Source organism: Narcine bancroftii, chromosome 2, assembly GCF_036971445.1.
Source record: "Narcine bancroftii isolate sNarBan1 chromosome 2, sNarBan1.hap1, whole genome shotgun sequence".
NCBI classification, from domain to species: domain Eukaryota; kingdom Metazoa; phylum Chordata; class Chondrichthyes; order Torpediniformes; family Narcinidae; genus Narcine; species Narcine bancroftii.
This window is the reverse complement of record NC_091470.1, coordinates 39,770,989-39,793,235: the sequence shown is the minus strand read 5'-3', so window position 1 is coordinate 39,793,235 and position 22,247 is coordinate 39,770,989. Positions and strand designations below refer to the sequence as shown.

Here is a 22,247-nt window from a genome sequence, read left to right as displayed (position 1 = left end):
CATCAACTGGTGCTTCACCAACATTACTACAAACAACTAATATTAAAATTTAATCTTTTCCAGATTTGGATGACCCTGTGCTGACGGTACACCAAAGTATAGGTGAAGCAAAGGAACAATTTTACTTTGAAAGGACGGTGTTCCTTAGGTGTTCGGTCAATTCGAATCCTCCCGTCAGATACAGTTGGCGTCGAGGAAGAGAAATTCTGTCACAAGGATCAGACAAGGGGGTTGAAATCTATGAGCCATTTTTTACCCAGGTATGTCATTAAAATTTTATGTCCATAACCAGACTAATTTAAATGTTGTTTCACTGTTAATAAATGGAGTATGCCATGTTCTGATTGAAACTCCAATGGTTGGTAGACATTCTGTTACACCCTCTTCTTTATTACTTCATTTTGGTTCTCAAGAAGATAGACTGACAATAGATAGCTAACTGTAGCATATTTACAATTTAAACATTAACTGGCTATAAAACAGGTTTTCTTTTGGAAATATAGTACCAGGGTATGCAAACTACATTTATATAAGACCTAGGAGCAGAATTAGGCCATTTAGCCCATTGTTTGCTTTGCCTTTTGAATCATGGCTGATATATTTTTCCTCTCAAGCTGATTTTCCTGCCTTTTTTCCCCTTAAGCCTTGACAACCTTACTAATCAAAATCCTATCAAATTCTACTTTGAAATATACCCACTGCCTTGGCCCACATCAGTGTGATAGCACAGATCTATCACCAATGTACATAGTGTATATAGTTACAGTATCTAGACTGTACTTACAGCGATTGGCTGAGAGCTTAGCCACGCCTACTGTCTGGGCCTTAAAGGGTTGTGTCCCTAGCCAGGTCAGATCATTCCGGACTGGTCTTCGGCCACCTGTGAAGAGCTCCTGTCTTTTGCTAATAAAAGCCTTGGTTTGGATCAACAAGTCTTTGATTCTTTCGACGAGCTCTACAATCAGTACCAACAAATTCCACAGTTTCTCCATGCTTTTCCTGAGTAATTGTTTTTTGTCTTTTTATTCTGAGGCTGTGGCCTCTTCTCCTAGACTCTCCCACTACTAGAAACCCCTACTCCATGTCAACTCTATCCACGCCTTTAAATATTTATTAGGCTTCCCTTCATCCTTTTAAACTCCAGCAATTACAGGTCCAGAGTCATCAAATGCTCTCATATGTTAACTCTTTCATTCCCACGATCATTCTTAAATACGTCTTCTGGACCCTCTTCAATGACATATCTTTTCTTAGATATGGGGCCCGAAATTGGTTGTGATACTCCAAATGTAGTCTGACGAACACCTAATGAAACTTTTGCATTATATTTTTGCTTTTATGTTCTCGTCCTCTCAAAATGAATTCTAACATCACTTTTGCCTTTGTGACTGCCAAGCCAACCTGTAAGTTGCACTTTCAGAAATCCTGCATGAGGACTCCCAAATCCTTTTCGAACATGTAATTTCTAAATTTTATCCCCAGTTAGAAAATAGTCTACTTTATTCCTTCTCCCCAAATGCATGACCATACACTTCTCTGCGTTGTATTCCATCTCCCACTCTTTTCCCATTCTCCCAACCTGTCCAAGTTCCACTGCTGATTCCCTGCTTCCTCAATACTACCTGCCCTACCGCTTACCCTTGTATCATCTGCCCCTTGGCCACAATGCCATCAACTCCATCATCTAAATTATTTGCGTACAGCGTAAAAAGTAGCCGACTCAACATTGACTCCTGCAGAGTACCACTAGTCACTGGCAGCTGGCCTGAAAAGGCCCCCTTTACACCAACGTTCTATCAATGCTAGTTCCTTGCCCATAATACCATGGGATCCGCTCTTATCTAGTAGCCTCGTAGCCTCAAAGACAGACTGAAAATCCAAATAAACCCCATCCACTGGCCCTCCATTGCCTATCCTGTTTGTTACTTCCTCAAAGAAAATATAAATTAGAGCAGAGCCACTCATGACTCCGTTTTGGCACATTTGCCAATGAGTCCGAAGAGTGAGAGTTCTCATTGAGCCAAGGCCAAATTTCCAGCTGACAGTCCAGTGCAATGCTGAGTGGAAAATGTTCCTGAATGTGAAAGGCTTACAGAACTTTAAAACATTATGAAACAGGAGGCTGTTCAGTCTATTGTGTTTGTTTTGGTTGGAAAATCTGAATCCAACTTCTAGCAGTACATCCATGGACCGACAAATCACAGACATTCATGCGCACTTCCAAATCCTGTTTAAACAATGATGAAGCCATCTCTCTCTTGCTTTGAAACAGAGTTCAAGTCCCTTGATTCAGGATCCAGGACTCTGCTTAATAGATGTTGTCCTCGCCCATCCTCTAATCCCACTTCCAGTTGTCTTCCATTTACACCCCTTGGTTTTTGTCCTTTCTGCGATTATTCTTCATGTACTCCGGGTTTCTGATACTGTTTTAAAGACAAAAAGATGCCCATGTTCAAACAGAATTGCATAAACTACCCTGTTATAATGATTATACCTTTTTTTGGGGGCTTCTTGGGTGCAATTTTGTAATTTTACATTTTAATTTAAGAGTATAGCAGGGTAATAGGCCCTTCTGGCCAATGAACCCGTGCCGTCCAAATAAACCAATTAACCTACAAACCCTGTACATTTTTGAATGGTGGGATGAAATTGGAGAACAGGAGGAAATTTGTGTGGTCACAGGGAGAACATGCAAATTCCTTACAGAGGCAGATTCAAACCCAGGTTGCTGGTGTTGTAATAGTGTTGTGCTAACTGCTACATACAGGTATGTATCTGTTATATATTCCATATATTCCACAATGAGTCTCTTAAAAATGCAGCACATTTTTAATGAAAGGCTCTATCAAATCTTCATCTTTCTATTTGTCTTTATATTTAAAAAAACACCATAAAAATCAAGTGGGATGGGAGGTAAAAATCAAATGTTTCAGTGGATTTTTAAATTTTATTCTTCTTTAAAAATCACATGGTAAAATCCTATGCATTCCATATTAATAGATAGCCAAATGTGAATTAATTTAAATAGTCCATTGATTAATTATTTTGAGGTATGTATTTCATTCATATGCAGATTTCATCCTTTAGTCACACAATACGATCAACACAAATCCAAATTATGTTGCTAACATACGAGATGCATTTACTAACTGCAATGTGCCCCTGTGATCCATTCATAAAACATCCTGATTAATCTATGATTTGTCTGCTTAGTTATGCATCGAGAAATAGATCAGATTGTGTTTGTGGCCTGGTTGAGATGAATGTGGAATTATTCAGTGCTTGTTTCCCTTTTTTGCTAGTCTGTGTTCAACTTCCCTTTATTAACCAGCTTGTCCATTTGATAAAAATGGGACTGAAGAATGGCTTATTGTTGTGGGAAAAATTATATGTTGTATGTTCTTGATTGTGGTGAATGCATTTCGAGGGTTTGCGCTATAAACCTATTATTATGGTTTTCATGGATATTGGTCAATCATCCAGATTTCAGATTTCATTGATTCAATGAAAGGTCCCACCACTATAATTTGGTTAAAAATTCAGCGATCTGCTGCACCCAGAATTGCAATTCCCAAGTCTGCTTGAACTGTCAATTTGCACTTCAACTTGCATTTAGGAAAAAAACATCTGCACCCAGAAGTCACTGTGTCAACCAAATCTAATTTGCAGTTCCGATTGTGAAGTTGTGCTTGCAATAAAATAAATAATATGAAAAATTGATTTAACATATAATTACAACTTTTGTTTTGATAGTCAAATTAACATTATAATGTAGAGAATTGTTAGTGCTATGGATTCAGTCCTTGTGTTGAAAAGTTACCTGTAACCATTTGTCCAAACTGCTGAGAAAATTCTTTGTCAGTCTGGCAATTAAACTCCAGTTGGAAAATCGTTCCAGGCCCCCATCTTCAATCTGAGTGTCATATGTTTATTGTTTGTTCCCCTGGTGCTCAGAATGAAATATTATAATGTTACAATTAAAAATTCTGTGTTTTGGAGCAGATTTTTACATGAGAGAATGCATTGCATCATTGCATAATTCGTAAGTGATAAAGCAGAGAATAAAATATTTTATTTGACATCAGAGTTTTTAACAATCTATTTTCATGAGACTTGGTTTTAATGAACTTTGGATTGGAATTTTGCAACTCCCTCTTCCTTTATTTTTGAAATATTTTGTTGAGTTTAATAAAAAACCTATACATATAATAATCTGGTAAATGACATAAACAATATCGTATACAAAACTTACATAAATTGTAAATTGAAAACATAACCATGATTCTTTTCTTAACTTAATCTTATCCAAAGCATTACATCTAGGATTAGATTGAATTAACACATTCTTCATTCTGAAGATAATATTGAAAAGAAAAGAGAAAAAAGATACCCCCCTTCCAGTAAGGGGAGGGGGAGAGTTTAAGATACCTCCCTTCCAGTAAGGGGAGGGGGAGAATTTAAGATACCTCCCTTCCAGTAAGGGGAGGGGGAGTTTAAAAAAAAACCCTATAAAAACCTGAGACATAAATATATTTTATTTTAAATAAAATTCCCTTTTTTTTAAAAAAAAGGAATTAATGTTTCTCCCTCATCACGAATTCTCCACTATTTTTATGTTGAGTTATTTGATATCCAACTCTGATCTTTGTACATGCTGAGCTTTTCTGGCCTTGGGCTAATAATGCAAAGAAACGGAACAGGAATAGGACTTTCAAGCTGGCACCACTATTTCATAATGTCAGAATTTCTCTGATCTTGGCCTCCACCTGTCTGTTGCCTATAATCCTTCATTTCCCAATAGTCCAAAAATGCATTCACCTTAGCTTTAAAAATATTTAATGACTCATCCTTTAGAACTCTGTGAGACAGACAATTTTAAATTAAAAGAATTTGAAATCCCAAGACAAGAAATTCATCACCATTTCTCTCTTTAAATTGAGTATCCCCTCCATTCTGAAACTCATAATTCTGTCTTCTTATTCCACATTGCTCCATTAACACTGAGAGAAACATCCTATCTGTTCAATCCTACTCAAAAGCTTGTTTTTCCAATAGGATTGCCTCTTTTTTAATTTAGGTCCGACCTGTTCAACCTTTCTTCCTAAGAAAACCTGTTCATGATAGGAATCGACTGACTGAACTTTATCAAAATAGTCCTTAATGCAAGCAAATTCTTCCTGAAATAGAGCGAAGCTGTATTTGGTGGTCCAATGTCCTTTATACTTGTAGCAAGACATTTCCTTTTATAGTCCACCCTGTTTTCAAAATTTCTTGCTGTACCTGCATGATAATTTCATGTGTTCCATGCTTGAGAACCGCCAGCACACTCTGTACACTCTGGGGTGGCACTGTTAGTATAGGAGGTAGTGCAACACTATTACAGCGATCTGGTTTGAATCTGGCACTGTGTGTAAGGAGTTGATACAATCTCCCCATGTCTGCATGGGTTTCCTCTGGGTGCTGTGGTTTCCTCTCGCCCTCCATAAACATACGGGGTTGTAGGTTAAGTGGGTGTAATTGACCCTCCATAAATATACAGGGTTGTAGGTTAATTGGGCAGCATGGATTCGATGGCCAGAAACAGTTTCTACAGTGTTTTAAATAAAAATATTAAATATATTTAACATTTACCCCAACGTTCAGTAGTCTTTCTCTATTTAAGCAAGATTTGCTTTTCAATTCTTTTGATAAAATGGGTAATAAAATTAAATTGTTTATTATGAAATGGGCTGTGATAAATTGAGCAACTTTGTTTTGAGTACTATTCAGGCAAGGTAACCTTCTGTTTACCCACATTACACTCCATCTGCCAAATTTTTGCTCATTTACACAACCAACCTATATTCTTTTTCAGACTCTGTTTCATCAATGACTTGGTCGATGACGTGCTGGGTCCCTTTTTAGAAACACAAATATTTGTAAAGTAGTCTCCCCTGACAAAGGGGAGAAACATCACAGCAAAGTTCAATAGTTGTATTTGGTTGTGCATCTGTCAGAATCATGGATGGATGAGGTGAAAGGAATTGCCAGGCAAGATTCAATACGAAATAGAGCAAGTATTTGTAATGAAAGTAAATAACTTGCAGCAAATCAAATAGCTTTGGTAGAAACAAATGTATAGAGGTAGTGCTTCAAGTGAATAACTCTTTATCAGAACTCTTAAAAGGTCATCAACTAGAAGCATTAACTCTACTTTTCACTTTGGAAGATGCTCTGATCTGCTGGATGTTTCCAGTATTTTTGTCCAAGAAAAATATAGCAATCCCAATCAGCAACTGAATTTGAACTTGAATTTAATTGGGATAATTATCTCTGATATCCTTTTAATGTCAAAATACCATATAACTGCAAATCTACTTTCTTGGAAACCATAGAACTGATTAGTTTCATTGGCATTAGTTTAAATGTTTCCAATGCATATTGTCAAGACAAAATTTTACAGTAAGTTTCAATTTGAATATATAGAGAAGAGTTGTGCACATGTTACAATAATCTTGCCATTCTGGGATAAAGTTTGCACAACCTATTTTTTTTTAAATCACACTTGGGAGGAAATATGTCCTTGGTTTTTTTTTTAGTAGATGAGAGGTGTTCGCTGCCACTCAAATATTTTACAAAATATGATTTTGGCCATTGGCTTCGGTAGAATTTATTTTGTCGTGTTCCATGTTTGTCCACAAGCCACACTGGCAATGATGCAGCATGTTGACAGTGAGACAGAATGCCCAGCCACCAGGGGAATACTGTGTCCACCCCATCATTCCATCTTCCCTCAACTCCACCAAAACTTTCATGCTGCTTCACTGTGGCACCATGTGCTCTTTGAGGACAGACTCCTTTCCTAAGGTTTAATGTGTCAATAACAGCCGTTATCTTTGAACTCTGGAGGTAGCTGCAGGCAGAGAATAGCTGATTAAGCATTTTCAACATCATTCAGGGTGGCAATAACCATAATGATTTTAAACTTTTTTTCCCGCCCATTCTGTTCTATTTTTGTGGGTCATTTAATTAAGAGACCAAAAACTGTGAAATTTTATTGCTCTGCATTAGTTGATGGCTTGAACTAGGGACACATCTCCTTTGAAATCAGAATTATGATTTGTTGAAGATTGAGGTGCTTGTGCACTTATCATTTTCCACATTAGGTGTCCTCTATGATTGTGGCAAGAGATCCATTTGATAGATTTTGATCATTTTTAAGTGTATTGGATATTGCTTCATCCCTCTTGATCTCAACCTCAGTCAATCATTTTGGTTCTTGAACATTAATACTGATTTCCATTGTGCTTTTGGACCTTTTTTAACCTTTAGTTGTACACAAGCAAATTTTAAATCAATGACTATTTTCATAATAGGGAGAAATAAAGATACTGAAATTGAAGAATCTTCGGCCCAAGGATTATGCAAATTACAGTTGCATTGCATCAGTCAGAAATGTTTGTAACATCCCCGACAAGATGGTGTCATTCAAGCTCAGCAATGCAACAGGTAAGCTGTACTATCAACTTATGGAGACAGGTTGCTTTTCGAGGCACATAATATTTCCTTTCAACCAACAATTAGTTTTTAAAGTTATTGTACTTTTGAATGTTTCCAGTGTGTCAGACCATTGAAGCATAATATAATGGGTTTCTGGAAGGTCTGTTTGAATACTTGGGAAAAGCATGATCAGTGTAGAGATGCCTTTCAGGCAGTATATCGCAGAAGTGCTTCACTTATATCTACGCATATTGTGTTCAAGAATAGGTTCAAAGAGATTCAAGGATGGACTCATCAACAAACAGTGGGCTTTATTTACACACAGGGGAATTCACAAAACGGCACACACTCACAAAGAGTGTACAGAGCACACACGCACGGTATACAGAAAAACAAGGGTTTAACTTCTTCAGTGCCCACCACCCACAGGGACAGTATACCCAGAAATGAGGATTTAACTTCTTCAGCACCCACCACCTATAGGCACAGTATATCCAGAAACGAGGATTTATCATCTTTGACACCCATCACCCACAGGGATAGTATACGGCGTAACAAACAAGTACATACACATGAACCTAATTTCCAGTGTCGCCGCTGCTTGGGATCTGGGACAGCCCTATTGAGTCAGCCTAGCCTGGAGTTCAGCAATGGCCACAACTTAAAAATACATACACAGCAATGATACACAAATATATGCACATCGGGTGTGAATAAATCACTGTTGAACATTCTCAACTCCCGAATGAGAAAGTGAGGATTAAACCCACAGTACCATCAACTTTCTCTACCTCTAGCAGGCATAGCACATTAACAAACAGTAAATTAATTACAACTAACAAGTATATAAAATGGACCTGGTATCCAGCATTGCCCACAACTAGGGATCCGGGACGGGACCATTGCATTCGGCCCTCCAGAGCTGCCCATGGCCTGCAGTCTGGAGTTCAGAGAATGTCTCCATGCAGCAACATCAAACAAAGAGAGAATGGGCAGAGACTGCATGTGCTTGGCTTTTTCAATGCAATTTGATACCGAGCTATCACAGAACACAGTGCAACCAGTCATTGTCCTAAAGTGCCTTAGAAACATACACCACAGAAAAAGACCCTTCAGTACACTACGGCCATCATGTACCTAATTACACTAATTCTGCACAATCTCAACATATTTTCCTTCTGATTTAGTCTTGGTCAAAGATGCTGCTTTGAATGAGAAAAGGCGAGAGGGAGGTAAAAAGGTGGAGAGGCTTGTGGAAGAGATTCTAGATATTGATCAAGGCAGTTGGAACCATGAGATGAAGAGATGAAAGTCAGGGATGCTTAAGAGGCAGAAACTGGAGAAGCGGGAGACCTCATGAGATTCTCGAGCTCAAATAGGTGATAGAGGTGTGTAGGAGGAAGCCATAGAGGGATCTATGAATAAGAATCAAATGTTCCACTGGAAAGGAGGGTAGGCCAATGAGCATAGATCCTGCTAGGTTATTTGATTTACTTTTTACTTTTGGGGAAATCTGTGCATCTGGTATTTGTCCTTACTCCAACCCAGCCATTCTCAACCTTCTTATGGCTATGTGCGCTTTAGGAATTTGTTCAAGGTTTATGGGCCCCCCCCCCCCCCCTTCTCTGTGAAGCAGGTGTTTAGTTTATTTCTTCTGTACTTGTCTCCTACTGACTATATTTAAAAAAAAAATGCTCAAAGTATTTTAAAAGTATTATAAAAATATTTTGATTTCAGTTGATGGCCCCCATTAAATGTGCAATGGCTCACAGAAGTGGGGTGGGGGGGTTGCTCATGGCCCCCATTGAAAATGGCTGCTTTAACGTGGCAGATGTTGAGTCCACTTTTCTGAAAATGTATTCGCTATAAAGCCAGTTTCATTAAAGTAGGTAGACATGGAGTAATATAAGTCTATTGGGTTACCTTGTCTCAGTTCTGGCTGGCGGACAGGATTGTAGTATAACAATTGCCCCGATGCGGTTGGTGAATGTATTTTACTGGTCTTATGGTGAGATTTTCGATGAATTTTCTTCCCAACGTATTTGAAGCAATTTGGCGTGGAATCCACATAGCAACAATGACAATCATTATTGCCACCACTGTCCCATGGTTTATCTATGTCTCAAAGGAGCATTGTATTGCTTGCATTGATCTACCTTATAACTCCAACTCAAATATACTGGTTCAATGTGTGCTTTTGGCAACATCTTTCCACTTCTGATGCATATAACAGTTGGCTTCTTGAAATTGACAATATTGGGTATAAGTCATTCACTGCAACTGATAAACTTGCAAATGTCATTGCCACTGACTTTATAGGCCTAATGTATATCATTGATTATTGCCTTAAACTCCTGCATATATCATTTTTCTTGCAGACCAGTTGTGTATCCTAGATAGATGTGTCAGTGTGAAGAATGCATTGGGCTTGAAATATTCTTTTCCCCAAGGCACTGCAGTTTTATGAATAATATTGATAATATTTCAGTGCAAGTTGTCAAAGAATATAGGTTCAAGGTGATGATTCTGAACTTTGGATTCTTGCAGGTTTACTGCTGACACAAAAAAAAGCTCGATGGGTGCATTTATAACAGCAACATTGGGAGTATTTGCAGTTGCTCTTCACAGATAGGTGGTTTCTAAATATAGCTATACACTAAAACTCATGGATGTATTGCAGCTCTGATGGGAAATGGTCACCACGGCGAATAGGAGTGTGAATATGCATGGTTTGATTGGTGATCTGAAAGATAGTTTTCAGAATAGCTTTGATTTTCCAGGAAATGATCGACATTCCATGTAGCTCTGAAATATTGATGCTTGTTGGAAATTAGGCTTCAAAGAGTTAGGAGTTCAAATAGATTTTAAATGCTTCCCTTGGATTCCTCTACAATTTATAGAATATTGCAACAGAAACCTGAAAATATTCAAGCTTTGTTAAATGTAGCATCAAATAGGATTATAATAAAATTGCATAAATGAGTGAAATTTAATCTTTTTATGAACCATTCTTTTAAAATATAGATTTTCTCTGTAACATGTCTAGAAAAAAAGTGAGAGAAGATTGATCAGAATAAATATTTCCCTTCAATTGTGCTGTGAGGTCTTGTTATAGGAATGACTTGACAATAATGATGCCTCTTGCATCTCTTCCTATTCTCACCCTTGCTCCTCCCCCACCACCCCCCCCCCCCCACTCTCTTTAGTTCAATCGAGCATGTAATCCAGCTTTGTGTAGAATGCAAATTTTGAGATTAAATGCATCAGCCATTCCAGAATGCTCCTGGTATTTGAGCAGGTTGAACGTGAACTCGTATAAGTCAGGAATCTGGGTCAGTACAATTGCAAACACTCATATGACTGCCTTTCAATAAAAGTGATTGCGTTGAAGGCTGCAGCACATACTAAGGTTGCTGAAGGGTGCAGAGGTGACGCAAAGAAGTGCATCAGCAGCTGGGCCATAATTAGTTGGTAGATGGACAGTGACCACCATTATTCTGGAAAGGTGTTTTAATACATCCAAAACAGCTAGAACGTGATGATTTTGGTTTAATAATTAAGTTCCTTTCAGCCAAAAACAATGGAAACAGTGTTTATCTTTTAAAATTCTATTGCTGTGGTGAGATCATCCCACTGCACTTCAAATGGTTTCCTTAGCCTTGCAATCATCAGTACAGGCAGGATAATAACGTCACATTACAACACCACTAACAACTCCCATGGAGACCCTTCAGTATTACAGGGAAGGAACGGGTATGCTCACTCACCCAGCATGTTGCAAAAAGCTATTTCATCCTGCCAATGGCAGGACACTATTCACAGAAACTCCAGGGGAGAAAAACTCTTTGCTTGGATACCTTTGATTTACAGAGAAAACACAAACCGAGGAAATGAAAATGTCATGCATATTTTTTGAGGAACCAATAGAAATATTATGCATTAGATGTGAGAAATCTCATGTAGAGGGTCATGTGTCCTCTCTGGCAGGAACATGACAGGAGGCCACTGCATCCGTCAATCAAGGACAAGACCACCCACACCGAGTACTCACTTTGTAAATGGCCGCTTTTTAAAAAAAAACACACAGTTGTCGCCACTGGCTCCATTAATCACCTGCCCTATTTTATGCAATCCTGGGCTGGCCATGTTGACCAGTAGGGGGTATTAAATCCAATATGCGGAGAAGCTCGGTCTCTTTTTTTCTAAGGAATGAAACGAGTTCTACTCCAGGTCACAAGCCAGAGACGACTCTGGAGAATCAATACTAAAGTGTGTGTCAGTAACGGGTGGGGGCTTTTGCGGTGCACACTAACAAACCATTGTTTGACCGTGCCTCCTCTTTCCAATTAATCTTTGTGCCAAACCTGCACTGGGTTGAGGGGTGGCAGGTACTGTTGTTGTGTCTTTTCTCCATACTGTATATTTAGTTGTGCCCAATGTGGTTGTACTGCATGTGCCTTGTGTGAGTGTGTGTGTGATTCCCTATGGCGAATTTACCTCACAGGCAATTTGTTATGACTAATTTGTGTCCAGTCTCGTTGCTTCTTGAACCCATTGAACTTGTTCTTTGGACAACAGATGCATATTCATCTTTGTGGTAAAACAACTGTTAATACTGTTTGAACATGTATGGTTGACCTGCCACTTGCTGATTGTACCTGTGGCTCCTCCCCCTAATAAAGGCAGCAACAAACATAAACCTTCCCTCAGAACAAGCTTGGGTCAACAACATGAGATGTGCCTTCTATTTATGGTGACAAAAGTCAGGTAACTTCTAGTCTTTGGAGTTATTGATAATACGTCAATTTTATTACTTTTTTTGAATGGACAAGTTGCTGAGACCAGAGAGGCTGGAAGTTGACCCATGATCACCAGAAGCATCTGACGTTAGAACTCTGGCTACGCTGCTTCAATGTGTTTCTGCAGGCCTCCACCGAGATCGTACAATCTGTCGCAGACGAGCTGCACTTACTGACTGCGTAGATCGGGCACCACGTTTACCTGATGGTCAGAGACTGAGAGACATTCACCTAAGAAATGGACATTCTGAAAGGCCAGTGCCTGGCCCAAGTGAATGAAGTCTACTTCAAGTACGTCCAAGCCACGTGTAAGTAGCAACCCAGGGAATTGATCGAGGATTACCTTCGGGTCCTATGAGACCTTGGATCGACTTGCGGCTGTAAAGCTGTATCAGTAGAGGAGTACATGGAGGACCTGATCCGATATGCCTGAGTAGCAGGCATCAGATCTGATTACAGGGTGAACTGAAACTTCAGAAAGGCATTGAACTGGCTAAAACACCAGAAGTAGGTCTCCACAACATGGACTCTTTCTTGTCCAATAACACGGCTGCCAAGTGGGGAACATGGGCACTGCCATCTTGGGACGTGGGATTGCAGGCCACCTCATAATCAGATCTGATTGCAGCTGCCAGCAAGTACCCAAAGTGCTGCCTCTGCAGCCAGTAGAAGCATCCCAAGTGCTGCAGGAAGAAAGGACTGCAGGAAGAAAGGACACTCACAAAGGTATGCAAATCTAAGCAATCTTCTAATCTAAGAAGCGCCACATGTGCGCCATGGGGACTACCATCTTATCAGATCATGAGCCAGTACAGCAGGTCAGACAGTGCAGGTACTACACCACCATCTTACAGGACAGCAAGCCAGTACAGTGGATCAGATAGCAATGCTACTCTGGCTTTGTCCATACTTGACTAAAACAGCCTTCATCAGCTTGCCAGGTTGATGATGGACATAGAGGTAAATGGGCACAAGACAGGCTGCTTGATCGACAGCAGAAGTATGGAGAGCTTCATCCATCCCAACATGGTGCAGCATTACTCCCTTGCGGTGAGACCAGAGAGTAACAGAGTCTCCTTGGACTCTAAGTCCCACTCAGCAGAGATCAGTGGCAACTGCTTGGTGACGCTGACCATGCGTGGCACAGAGTACAAAAATTTAAAACTGTTTGCCACGCCACAACTCTGTGCACCTGTACTACTGGGGTTGGACTTGCAGTGCCCCCTTAAGAGTGTCACCATGGAATATGATGGGCCCCATCCACTCCTCCTAGTGTACAACTGACAGTTTTTAAACTACACACCCTCTCCTCTGAACATCCCCAACTGGCATGAGACATGCCCCACCCCCCCACACCTCTGCTCACCCCTACAGCAAGTCCATTGCTACCAAGAGCAGGAAATGCACTGCTGGGGACAGGGCCTTTATCAAATCAGATGTGAGACAACTCCTGACTGAGAGGGGATCATCGAACCTAATACCAGCTTCTGGAGAGCTCAGGTACTGGTGGTTAAAAGTGGGGGAAAAACACTGGTTATTGACTACAATCAAATTATTTGCAGGTTTACACAACTGGATGCATAACCCCCTCCCTCGCATAGCCGACATGGTAAATAAAATTTCCCAATATCAGGTATTTTCCACCATTGACTTAATGTCAGCATATCTCCAGTTTCCTATTCGCCTGGAGAACTGTCAGTATGCTGCATTTGAAATGGCTGGGCCTCTATCACTTTCTGAGAGTCCCATTTGGGGTCACCAACAGAGTCTCTGTCTTCCAGAGGGAGATGGACCAAAAGGTGAATGAGCATGGGCTTCTGGCCACATTCCTCTACCTTGACAATGTCACTATTTGCGGTCACGATCTGCAAGACCATGATGCCAACCTCCAGAAATTCCTCCAGACAGCCAAAAGCCTTAATCTCACCTACAGCAAGGATAAATGTGTATTCCACACATTATGCATGGCTATACTCAGCTGCGTTGTGGAGAATGGAGTCATTGGCCCCGATGCCGACTGTATGCACCCCCCGTTGGATCTCCCATACCCCCACAGACTCAAGGCCCTGAAAATATGCCTGGGGTTTTCTCCTATTATACCCAGTGGGTCCCCTATTATGTGGATAAGGCCCACCCCCTCATAAAAGCCACCTCCTTTCCGCTATTGGCAGAGGCCTGGGAGGCCTTCAACTGCATCAAAGGTGATATTTCCAAGGCTGCAATGCAATATGGCAGGTGGAGAGTGATACATCTGACTAAACCCTGGCTGCCACACTATAACAGGCAGGCAGACCTGTAGCATTTTTCTCCTGCACCCTTCAAGGCCCCGAGATCCAGCATTCCTCCAATGAGAAGGGGGCTCAGGCCATTGTTGAGGTGGTATGTCACTGGAGACACCATCTTACTCTCAAATGATTTACCCTGCTGACTGACCAACATGCAATCCCTTTCATGTTGGACAACAAGCAACAGATGCTTGAGTAAAATCAAGAATGACAAGATTCTGAGCTGGAGAATTGAACTCTGAACCTACAAGATTCTGAGGTGAAAGAATTGAACTCCCTACAAACAACTTATGGTATCTACACTTTGTATCTGCCCAGAAAGCTCAACAAGCCTTTGGATATTCTGTCCCAAGGAATTTGCGCCAGTACGCACATAGACTTTACAAGCCCTCCATGTTGACCTCTGCCACGCCAGGATTACCAAGTTCTACCAGTTCATCAAAGCCTGCAACTTATTCGATTGAGGACATCAGTATAATGACCAGGAACAGTCAGATCTGTGCGGAGTGAAAGCCACACTTCTACCAGCTGGACATATTGCACCTGATTAAGGCCACCCTCCCCTTTTTGAGCACCTGAGCATGGATTTAAAGGGGCCCCTGCCCTCTTCAATCTCCAACTTGTACTTCCTCAACATCATTGAGTACTATCAGTTCCAGTTTGCCATTCCCTGCCTGGATGTGACTACGCAAACTCAACATCCTGTTCGGGTACCCTGCTATATCCATAGCGACCAGGGATCCTCCTTCATGTGCAATGTGCTGCACCAATATCTACTAGCCAGAGGTATTTCTACTAGGAGGACCACCAGCTACAACCCCCGAGGAAACTGCCAGGAGGAAAGAGAAAACGCCATCTGGAAGGCCGTCATCCTTGTCCTGAGGTCAAAAGGCTTGCCTTTCTCCTACTGGCAACAGGTCCTCCCTGAAGAGTTCCATCCAATTAGATGCCTCCTGTGCACTATTACCAATGCCACACCTCATGAAAGGTTGTTTCCCTTCCCCAGGAAGTCCTCATTAGGGACCATGCTGCCTTCCTGGTTGACATCCCCACCGCCAGTTCTGCTCCAGAAGCATGTGGGAAGTCACAAGTTTGACCCACTAGTTGAGAGGGGTCCACCTCCAACATCCCAATCCCCAATATGCTTATGTTGCATACCCAGATGGACACAAGGACACTGTGGCCGTCTGGACTTGGAGCATGTGGGAGACACCTGGGCTCTGACCGACCAACCAATACATCTGTGCCCCCCCACCGATAACCCATCACATACCATGTCACCCTACACCAACACCTGACGCGTCTCTCTCAGTTCAGTCTCTGGACACTCCACCTGCCGACAGTGATCAGACCATCCAGGAGCTAAGAGCTGAGCTCAACCAGCGCTAAGACAGTGATAATCGCATGCAAAACTCTGGAAAGACTGAACTTGTGATGGACATGGAACCCACTTCACCCCACTGGGCTTCTTTTTAAAAGAGGGGGTGAATGTGGTGGAACCACTGTATTACTGTTTGTATGTGTATGGCTGCCCCCCCCCCCCTTGCGGAATGTACCTATGACTCCTCCCCCTTGATTCCCCTAATAAAAGCAACAATGCTATAACCTTACCCAAGAAAATGCTCGGGTCTTGCATCAGCAACATGAGACGTGCCTTCTGTTTATGGTAATAAAAGCCTTTCAGTCAGGTAACTTCTAGTCTAAGGAGTTAGTGATATCCACAGAAATACTGGAATGTGAACTTACAAAATGCAGCAACCTTTAGTTCATGTGTATCATCAACATCCAAGCAGAGTAGTGGCACCTACTTTTCTTTCAGATCTGCTTTGTATCTTTTCAGATGGTCTAGTTAATTGAAAATCTCTGACATTAAGTTTGATAAACATCAATGATATCTTTTGAAAGTTGAAATCTGATTTAGTTCTAAGATAACTGCTTGACCTTTAAACTGTTCATTAGTTTATGGTCCAGTTCCAAAGTAAATGGAAATATTTCAATGTTTATTTCGTGGGGGTAACTTTGCATCCTATCAGAATATATTGTACAGTTTTGTAAGCCATGTGGTTGTTTAATCCATCAGTAGTGTTAACAATGTGTAGAAATATAATTTTACATATCAAGTAACCTTGTGGAAAATGAAAACAAAAGGAATTAGAATTGCACAACAGGCCAGTTAGCTGGCAGAGAAAAGGTGGGTTATTATAAACTGGTTTTTTGTAATCCTGCCAACGCATTTTCTTCTTGACAGCAAAAAAAAGTTCATAATATAGTATAGCACTGAAGAAACTTTAAAATAGCAGCTTCTAAGATGTTTTTTAATGAAATTCAACAAATAAGATAATTAGAAATATTAGATTTTTGTAATTGTACATCATTAACATAGGTATGAACTGATTATATTTTTAAAAAATGAGAAAATCAATTGATAGAAAAATATTCACCTTGGTCAAATGTCTAAATGTTGAAACTGAATTTCTGTATAAATGATAGTCTTTCTATATTCCGGCACCAGAATGATCTGTACAGTATGTCCAAGATGAGAGCTTGGGTTTAGTACTGCTGTACATTGCCTGTCAATATGTTCTAGTCTCTACTGTAAGAATTAGACAACAATTATCAACAAAAAATGTTGGAAACACTCAACAGTTCAAACCACACTTGTGTTAATGATTCCGGTCAAAGACTCTTGGTTAGAACTTCATCAGAAGGATCTTTGACTTGAAATTTTAACTGTGTTTCTCTTCCCACAGAAGCAGTCTGACCTGCTGAGTGTTTCCCGGTATTCTGTTTTAAATATAGCTTTCCAGCATCTGTAGTTTTGTTTTTCACAGCAAATCCAAAAGTCATACTCTGGGAGAAAATGTGCTCAGAATATTTCTGTTTTAATGCATTATGGTTAAGATTCCTACCTTGCACATGGAGGATTCATTATGTGATCTCTCAACAGAAATAGCCCTGGCTTGTCAAATAACTGTTTTCTCATCTTCAGTAATTTTGTAACAAAGAATGAAAGATTTTTTAAGAAAACACGATCAAGGCACTTTCTTTTAACTCATGAAGTTGTTATTCTCTCTGGAGTTGCATACTGCTGTGTTCAGGCAATTGCTTACAGATTTCACTCTCTCTGAGATTATCTGGGAGCCTTAAACTGAAGGTATTTCAAACTGGAATGCAGCATGAATTGATGTTTGGCCATGGAACAGTTTGGACATGGCCTTTCAGCCCATATATCCGTGCTGAACACCATGTCCAAATCAACACTAAAACTCTGCTGCTTTTACCTGGTAGATATCCCTCCATCCCCTTCATATTCTTATCTAACTAGAAACCTTATAAATGCTGTTATTGTATCTGCTTCGACCACTACTTCTGGAAAATCATTCCAGGCATTTACCACTGAGGAGGGAAGTGAGAGGAAAAAGCTAAAATTATATATCTGGATTTTCAGAAAGGATTTGATAAGTTACTGCACTTTCGGGAGTGTGGGGTTGAGTTCAGATTCTTAAGCCTGGGAAAAGATTTTGTTAATCAGAATCTGTTACAATGAACTAAAACCTTTTTTTAAAGAATTGGCAATTTGTAACTAGTGGCGAGCCACAGACGTTTCCTTACTTTTGTCCCTTTCTTCCACTATTTTTATTTATTTTGAAATGAGGTTTATAGAAATGTTTGCAGTGTTCATAAGTTAAAGGAACTGAAGTTGGCCATTCAGCTCATTGAGTCATCTCGCAACTCCACGCTGGGCTAAACTGTTCTCACATCTAGTTCCAAATTCCCTTGATACCCTGACTAATAAGGTACCTATCATTCTCCTCCTTAAACTCACCCACTAATTGGCCTCCACAGCTGAATGTGGCAATTAATTCGGCAAATCCACGACCCTCTGGCTAAAGAAATTTCTCCTCATTTTTGTTTTAACTAGGTACCTTTTAATTCTAAGACTGTGCCCTCTTGTCCTGGATTCACTAACTAAGGGAAACATCATATTCACATCTCCTCTGTCCAAGCCTTTAAGCATTTGAAATTTTTCTATGAGAACCCCTCTCATTCTTCTATACTCCAATGAATACAGTCCAAGAGCCAATAAACACTCCTCACATGTTAGCTATGGCATTCCAAGAATCATCCTGGTAAATCTTCTCTGTACTCTGTCCAACATCTATAGATCCATTCTAAGGGGCCCAAAACTGTACATTGTACTCCAAATGAGGTCTCACCAGTGCCCCATAGAGCTTCATCAACACCTCTTTGTTCTTATACACTATTCCTCTTGAAATGAATGCCAACATAGCATTCTCTTTCTTTACTGTCAATTCAAACTAATGGCTTACCTTCAGGTTATCCTTCACGAGGACCCCCCAGTCCCTTTGCACTTCCGAATTTTTGAATTTTCTCCCCATTCATATAATAATCTGCCTTTTTATTTCCTCTTCCAAAATATATATTTTGTTTGTTTCCTCTTCCATCTCTACATTTCTCAACATTGTATCTCATCTGCCATTTCTTTGCCCGCTCTCCTACGCTGTCCAAATCTCTCTGCAAGTTTTCTGTTTCTTCAAACTTCCTACTCCACCAACTATCTTGGTGTCATCTGCAAACTTAGCCACAAAACCATTTAATCCATAATCTAAATCATCAATATACATGGTAAAAAGAAGCGTCTCCAATGCTAACCCCTGCGGAACACCACCAGTAACAGGCAACCAACCAGAATAGTATCCCTTTATTCCCATCCTTTGCTTTCTGCCAATCAGCCAGTTCTCCACTCAATCTAATATCGTTCTTGTAATTCCATGGATTTTCATCTTATTAAGCAGCCTCTTATGCAGCACTTTATTGAAGGCCTTTTGAAAATTCCAAATACACAACATCCACATCCCCTTAGAATGGATCTATAGTTGTCCATCCGATGAGATTTCCTCAAAAAATTCCAATAGGTTGCTCAGGCAGGATCTTCCCTTCATGAAACCTATCATGTCATGCACTTTAACCTCCTCTTTTGATTCCAATAACTTTCCAATTACCAATGTCAATTAATAGGCCTATAATTTCATTTTTTTCTGCCTCCCTCCTTTTTTAAACAGCGAACTACATTTGTAACCATCCAATTCTCTGGAACCATGCCAGAGTCTATTGATTTCTGGAAAATCAATTCCAATGCCTCCACAATCTCCAAAGCCACCTCCTTCAGAACCTATGGGTGTATCTCATCTGGTCTGGGAGACGTGTCTTTCATCCATTTATCTTACTAAGCTCTATTTCTCTAGTTATCCTGACTGTTCTATTCCCAGAGTCCTCCGACTATCAGGTATATTGCTCTTGTCTTCTTCAGCAAAATACTCATTTAGTTCATCTGCCATCTCGTTGCTACCTATTATAATTTCTCCAGCATCATTTTTAATTAGTCCTCTGTCTACTCATGTCTCTCTATTTCTCTTCATATATTTAAATAAACTCTTAGTATCCTTTTGAATTTTATTTGCCAATTTCCTTTCATAATTTATCTTTTCTTTCTTAATTACTTTCTTTGTCTCTTTCTGTAAGTTTTAAAGTTTCTCAGTCCTCTGTTTTTCTACTTTTTTTCCGTACATGCATTTCTCCACCCCCCTTTTTTTGGTTTAATTTTAGCCTTAACCTCTCTTGTTAGTCACATTTGTTATTTTTCTATCATAATTTTCTTTTTTTCTTGTAATATATCTATTCTGCACTTTCTTTATTTCTTGCAGAAATATCCTCTAATTCTGCTCCAGCTTACTTTTCCAGTCAACTTGGGCCCAGTTCCTCTCTCAAACGACTGTTCCACTGAAATATTGACACACCGGATATCAGCCTTTTCGTTTTCAAATTTGAAACTGAACTCAATCATATTATGATCACTACTTCATAAAGGTTCCATTACCTTTAATTCCTTAATCACCTCAGGTTCATTACACATCACCCAATCTAAAACTGTCGATCCCCAGGTGGTCTTATCGGCAAGCTGTTCCAAAAAGCCATTCCGTAGGCATTCTACAAACTCTCTCTCCTGATATCCAATATCTTCCTGACTTTTCAAATTCCCTTTCGTGTTAAATTATTTTTTCTATTTTGTCTTTTTCTTTTTCCAGCTGTAACTCACTTCCCAGATGCTATTTGGGGGCCTGTGTATAACTGCTAATATGGTCCTTTTACCCTTGCCATTTCTTAACTTAACCCATAAGGATTCTACCACTCCTGACCCTGTGCCTCTTCTTCTAGTGATCTAATATCATTGCTTACCATCAGTGACATGCCAACCCCTCTACCTACCTGCCTATCTTTCCTATATACAGTGTACCCTTGGACATTCAGCTCCCAATCACGTCCATTGTTAAGCCATGCCTCAGTGATGGTCACAATGTCATATCTTTTAATCTGTAGCTGTATAACATGGTCATCTACTTTATTCCTAATGCTCCGTGCATTTAACAATAAAGAATTAAATTTCTATCAATAAACAGTATCTACCGATTCTGAACCGATACATGTTATTAACAAAAGAGAATGATCTGATAATGTCCTACTTTTCAGCATATATTAACATGACCTTGCAATTGTGCTGATATTAAAAATATTGAAATGAATAAAATTAAAAATCTTTCTCCTTAGGATTAACCTCCTCCATGTATCAACTAAATTAATTTCTTTCATTAACATTAAGAGTCATTTTGCTATTTTAGTCTTAACTACCGTTTTTGGGGATTTATCTAATAATGGATCCAAACAGCAGTTAAAGTCCCCTCCAATTATAATTTTCTCATTTGCTTTCATAAAATTAAGCTCCATGCGTTTAAGTACATTACTCTTAGACCAATATCTTTTTACTGATTTTGTTGTATTTCTGTTGTACAGCAAATGATCCTGTCTTTTCACTTGCCTGTCCTTTTTGTCATATTTGCTGCACCTTAATTTTGACTTTTTTTTTTCTATTTTCCTCTTTCTTGGTGCCAACACCCTGGTTCCCTTCTACCCTTACATCTTTGCATTTGGCATTCTATGAGCTGAACTGCTTCAAGTACATTGTCATTTTTAACATTGTTGACCCAGCTCATTGCCCAGCTGTGACACCTTGAGGCTGTGTCCAAGACTCTTGTGGTAGCAGGATGCCTGCTTCATTGTACAGTATAGCCTCTTCATCAAGGTCTACTGATCATACACTGAGCATTCCCAATATTTTGTGCACAAATGTGGTGGAAAACCAGCGCAATATACATTTCTCAAGTCAGTTGCTGGGCTTGAAGTAGTGTGGAAAACTTGATGTGGTTAAAAATAGATACTCAAATCCTAAAGAAAGTTGAAATGCTTTTTCCTTCCACTCCCATCATAATTTCTCACTGCTGTTGTTCTGCTTCACTTTTTCGAATTGTCCGCATCCTGTGGGCTCGGCAGGATAATAAAGCTGAAAAAAAAATTACCGGAGGTTATTGTGAGAAATGCTTGAAGCCTGAGGTGCTGTGGAATAAATAATTAAACAAAATATTTTTGGCATTTTGTTGCTAAGTTCCTCCCCTACCCCCCACCCCCATTCAGCTGCCTTACAGTGAAAATGATTTTGTTGTATAAGACTTGGACCCAATCAAAATATTGCACCTGACCAATGTCCCAGCTTTGAAAAACAAAATATAAAAATATAGCTTTGATGCCTTATTAAGAAAAAGAAGAAAGA

General features: G+C 39.8%; 1 protein-coding gene across 3 annotated transcripts in view; it reads left to right on the top strand.

Annotated features, from left to right (window-relative positions):
- mdga2a (MAM domain containing glycosylphosphatidylinositol anchor 2a) overlaps positions 1-22,247 on the top strand; it is a 615,537-nt gene that overhangs the window by 72,410 nt on the left and 520,880 nt on the right. For all 3 annotated transcript variants that reach the window (XM_069916370.1, XM_069916371.1, XM_069916372.1), the window contains exons 6-7: positions 64-260; positions 7,356-7,488. In XM_069916370.1, the coding sequence (XP_069772471.1) occupies positions 64-260; positions 7,356-7,488 (330 nt within the window). The remainder of the gene's footprint in view (positions 1-63; positions 261-7,355; positions 7,489-22,247) is intronic.